Below are 5,451 nucleotides of genomic sequence, written 5' to 3' on the forward strand. Positions count from 1 at the left end.
TCTAACACATATCTTAAAAATGCTACAAAGAAAATTATCACATATGTTTCAATATGAATGTAATTGTGTCACACTCGGTTTGTAGTAGCTTTCCTGTTTTATTTTGAGTTTTGGTATGTTTACACTGTTATTTTTATTTCCCGTGTGTTCGTCTTCCCTTATTAGTTTTACTGTATTTAATTAGTCTGATTTAATAACTTATAATTATTTACTTTCCAGTGTGTATATATGCTCCTCGTTTGGATTATTGTTTGTTTGAGTTCTGCCTGTCTTTTCTATTAAAGATTTGGACTTTTGGACTATTAGTGGACCTCGTAGGTTTTTATTCTGTTCAATTGGTAATTGACTGGGTTTAATTTAGTGGCCTGGAAAACAGGCCGGAGGGGTCTGGTCATTTTAACCCCCTAAGACCCGAAATCTTCCATGGCATGCATTTTTAATTTCTCTTTGATATTTGGGCCGATTGGAACCCGATGAATGTAAAAAGAAAGAATTACCAGGTTTTGTTTTTTTTACCTAATTTTTGTTTCTGAGAAAAATGAGAGCCACATATGAGGACATTAATTTGAAATTTCGATAGAACAGTTGCAGTATAATGTCCTCATAACTGTATATCAGGCACTTGTTGATCAAGATTTAGTATTTTGGTCTAAATAACCCAAAATGTGATGTCCACATGTGTGGACGCCAGGCTGGAGTAAAGTGTTAGAGCTATTTATACCTATGTAAACTTTTATACACTGGTTTTTACCTGTCTTGTTTCAGAAAGGTTTAAAAGGGTAATGTCCACAGTTTATTTGTTTATTTATTTGTTTGAATTCAACATATTTTATTAAAGTAATTGAGCTTGAACACAGAAAAAACTGAATCAAATAATCATAAAATCAAATCACTTGCACTATACTGAAGTCTAATCTACTCTGAGCTAATGCCGGTTTCCAACACTAATGATTGGGTGAAGGAGAGAGATGAGGGTGTGCACGGCCACTGGTGCTCTTATCCCTGTTCTTTGTGATACAATCCAACAGGAAAGCAGTCAAACCCTTGGACATTAGCCAAGTTAACGTTCACAAATATATACACACAGAGGAACTCTGAGCCCCAATGTCAGCATTAGCACAAACATGCCACTTCATACCAAATCTCAGTGTGAGGTCAGGTGTTAGTCTCATTCCATTATTCTGGCTATATTTTCTTACTCATTACTATTAAACTTATACTTAAGACTAACTATTAACAAAATCACACCCCAATAACTCTGTTATTACACTTTGTATTTAATCATAAAAAGGCTGGATGTTGGAACCTTTTACTTCTATTTTGTATGAGCCAGGATTCTCAACAGCTGATACTCTATGTCCAAAAAGTGACAGGTATCGTTTTATGGAGCAAAAAACTTAAGAGCGCATATTTTATAAATAATACCAACAATTACAAATGCAGACCTTTAATAGTAATAAGTAATCCTTTATTTATAATGCATAGCAATATAAAAATAGTAACATATGAAAATATTACAATGGGCACAGATGAATTTTTATCAAAAACAGCAACCAAGCCAAAGTAATGAATAACACATAAATAACAACTGCTTGAGAGACCAAACAATTTCTTTTCATCTGTTCCTTGGCAGAAAGTTAAGACAGCTATTCAGCTTTAGGTTTCAATAAACAGAAGTAATGGATGCAGTCCCTTTGAAATGTCACACAAAAGTCTACTTGTGCATATACTTAGCTTTAACTCTTCTCTTTTTTGTTTTGTATTCCAAAAGGTTTTCATTTTCTCCAGAGGATGTCTCTCTTTCAGTGGTTATCGACTGTTCACATTCATTTTCACAGACTGTTGGAATGTCGATGCTGGCCGAACGTTTCTTGCTAGAATACAATGGCCTAATTTTGCGTGCATTATCTGTCATCTTTATTTCGTACTGGCATATACTTTTGCCTACTTGTTTTGTTTTTAAGACATTTGTATGCAGTTCATCTATCATTGCAGTAATACCCTCTGGAATGAATGCCCACTGTTTAACTGTGTCTAAAACAGCATTTAATTTTCAAACTGCATCTTCTGTGCATTTTTTGTCTGTGCTTTCAACTACAGGAGTGTCATTCAAAGTTGATAGAGGACTTTTCAGAGAGTTTTTCATTTGTTTAAAATGGCTACAAGCCACCTTCAGGCAAGCACATGTGTTATAGTGAGAGAACGTACAACAAGTGCACTGAAGTGTTTCAGCCGATGCAAAAAAACACAGATTTCCAAACAAACTTGGCATTTTTATCACTTTCAAGTCCTCACAGTGTACAAAGTAATGCCTTTCTTTCACTGCAATTCTTGCCAAGGTCTGTTTCCATGTTTGGATAGATGTCATTGTCAGCCTCTGCTAATTTTGCAAGTAACACTAGATGCTTGCAAAGAAGTCCTCGTAAGCCATATGTACAGTTGCAGTAGGACTCAACAGGGCAGACATCATACACCATGTCTTCTCTTGACTCAGATGGGACTTGATATGCATTAACTCCATGGCTGTTCTTGACTGTAATTTTAAGAGCCCAACCACTTTCCATCAGTCTTGAAGCAGAGTCTGAAACTTGAGACAAGGTGTCAGCAAACCTGTTTTTCATGCGGCCCACATCTTGCAGGGTTTTTATGACTGAGAAGTAGTCGTCGGCCTTCCCTAGGAGCACTTCAATCAGATCATCCAGACGCCTATTCTTGTAGCCAGATAAAAACTGGTATTTCAGGCGGTGGAAAAATCTGAAAAACAGTTATTTGAAATGATTAGTAACTGTAATTGAAGGAATTTAAAGTTTTAATCAAGACTGTATTATTTTTTAAAAAATTGGAAAACCTATTGCACACGTCTTTTATAAAGGAATGCTCTGTGCCGGTTTAGCTGATTTAGGCAAATCCACCTACTCTGTTTTTTGTTGTGATAACATAAAAAACGCTGCTAGAATTTAAAGGATTTGCCTAAAACTTGTTCTGGCAATGACATGACGAACCTACTCAGTTTAGCCTCTTGGATTAAAGCATAATATCTTTTTTTCAGCAATACAATTGAATGAGGTCAAAATAATAAATCATACCTTTCAATCACATTGTTTGTTTCAGAACGAGCGTGACTGAACCGACGGCCGTAGTCACACCACATGTGGCCAATGCCTTCCCAGTGCTTCTGAAAATACTGGCACACCAAAGGGTATTGCTTAAATGTCTGGCAGAACTCTGCTGATGTGGCTTTAAAGTCGTCCTCCTAAGAGAATTGGATGCAACAGAATATATTTCAATCCATTTAACAGACCTATTGAAATCTTTAATATTATGTATTGAAGCCCTTTTCCTTTTATTGAATAACATTAAGAATTTTAAGTTATTAATAATATGTCGTGTTTTTGTATTAAGAAGCAATTATTTCTTCCCTTACAATGGCTAAGAAGGAACACTAAACCTATAAGCATATTTGGTTTCAGCATCTGTCTGTGAAAGAATCCCACTCACAAGTTCTACTGCACAGTGGGTGACACAATGATGTTCTGCACAGCTTAAGTACTTGTTTTGATAAGCAAGATAAGAAGCCAGTTTTAGAAATTGTTTCAAAAATCTATTTTGTATCTCTCTGTAACTTTTTTTAGCAACTGAAAGTTATTATGCTCTTAGTGTAATCAAGAAATCAAAATGTGAAATAGACAAATTACACTTACAGATGTGCAAGCTTTCAGCTTACAAAAGAAAGAAATGATTTCATTTCTCTTTTGGGTGTTAGAAAGCCCATGGACCCCGGACTCTGATTTTGAAAGCCATCGATTAACAGCCTGTGAATGTAAGAGAAAAAAAGTTAATCTGGAGAGAGAGACAGAGGAGCAGCTGTACAAAAAGCATAAAAGAAAGCTGACGTCCAAAAATAACTTTGTCACTCACTGGACAAGAGGACCTGTGCATTACAGAAATCAACCAGGCAAACATATTTTTAAATGTCAAAAAGAGCTTTGGGAAGCAGCCACCAGAAGATGAGTGCACTGTGGTCTTAAATGGATGGACATAGTCACTCAACATTTTATCCCTTTATATTCATTAACCTGAGTAGGTGAATATCACAATGAGGCAAATCATGACAACAGGACCCTGTTGTAAAAATGTGTTTCAGGTGCATCTTAGACAACGTGAAAAGAAAACAATGTGGTTTACCTGCAAGACATGGTACCAGCATAGAAGGATAGCTGACTCTGGAAAAACCTTCTGCAAAGCATTTATTTCCGCAAAGTCTTTGTCAACCATAAATGCTCTACAGAAAAAAAAGAAAACACTAAATGAGATTAAACAGTATGAAAATGTTTTTGCTATCTCAAAGCACCACTTCAATGCCAAATTAAACATTTCAACTCACAAGTAGATATATAAAATACTGCATACAGCCTATAGGAATAACTTTAACAACTGGAAAGGAAAGTTTTTTGCAGCCCATGCTGCAGCTATAGCATTAGATTCTGGCATGTTATAACTTTTTTGAAAAGGAATTATTTCAAAATTAATAGCTGTCAATGTATTATTTACCTCGGGGAAGTTGGGAAATGCTCACAAACTATTCCAAGAACAGTTTCCAGGGTTTTCTGACTTTCGTTGCTGACAATAGCATAGGCCACAGGGACTCCATGCCCATGATCATCTCTTACAACAAGTGTGAATAAGGGAAATGAATACTGGTTAACGCAGTGCGTGGTGTCAACAAATACTAACTGTTTTGCATAGTTCTCCATGTTTGATTTCATTACAGGTGTCTGCAAAACAATCATTAGTTCTTGGTCAGATGTGTATGGTTGATAGAAGAGAACATGTTCTTGATGTTTTCCATTAAGTAAGGTATGTACACATTGACTGTCTCCACAGTTAAAGTGCTTCTTCCTCATCATGCAGGTTCTAACACTGTCAATGTCACGTGGTGTGACAAAATGCTCTCTGTTGTGAAGATCTCTGTGTCCATGTTCTTTGGCCCATTTATGACATTCGGTTAGTATGATGGCTGGCTTAGTTCCAAGGGAAAGCAGTTCCTCAATCTTCCTCCTCAAATCACTGGAAATATTGTTGAAATGTGCGTCTTTTGGGTCCGAAGGATCATGCCCATCATGCTTATCATATGTACGCTGCACGATGACTGTGTGGTCTTTCCAACATTTGAGTACTTTAAATGAAACATAGGCCTTACAGCCCACTGCTCTGTAGCTGTTTCGACTTTTTCCCCCAGCTCTGATGCAGTTGAATTTGTAATAGTCTCTTTTCCTGTCTTTACCTGAGGCAACATTTAAACATTTATAATGTCCATGAAGGGTTAATGAGTTCAATTTTTCTAACACAACACTGAATGGGTCCTCCTGGCATTGTGACACATGCACACAAAGTTGTGTGTCTTTTCCAGTTCTTTTTTTTTTCGTCATTCAGAACACTTCTTCTAATTAT

General features: G+C 36.3%; 1 protein-coding gene across 1 annotated transcript; it reads right to left on the reverse strand.

The window, feature by feature from the left end:
* Positions 1–1,629: 1,629 nt before the first annotated feature.
* LOC146624041 (uncharacterized) lies at positions 1,630–5,451 on the reverse strand. Its single transcript, XM_085363630.1, has 5 exons — positions 4,552–5,451; positions 4,186–4,282; positions 3,702–3,812; positions 3,087–3,253; positions 1,630–2,754 (listed from the first exon to the last, which is right to left on the reverse strand). Exons 1-5 carry the CDS (start codon positions 5,427–5,429, stop codon positions 2,292–2,294), a joined length of 1,716 nt encoding a protein of 571 aa, XP_085219756.1. The 5' UTR covers positions 5,430–5,451; the 3' UTR covers positions 1,630–2,291.

This window comes from Diplotaxodon limnothrissa, linkage group LG10 (genome assembly GCF_057381915.1).
Source record: "Diplotaxodon limnothrissa isolate DT_005_m linkage group LG10, D_limnothrissa_male_GT1.1, whole genome shotgun sequence".
NCBI classification, from domain to species: domain Eukaryota; kingdom Metazoa; phylum Chordata; class Actinopteri; order Cichliformes; family Cichlidae; genus Diplotaxodon; species Diplotaxodon limnothrissa.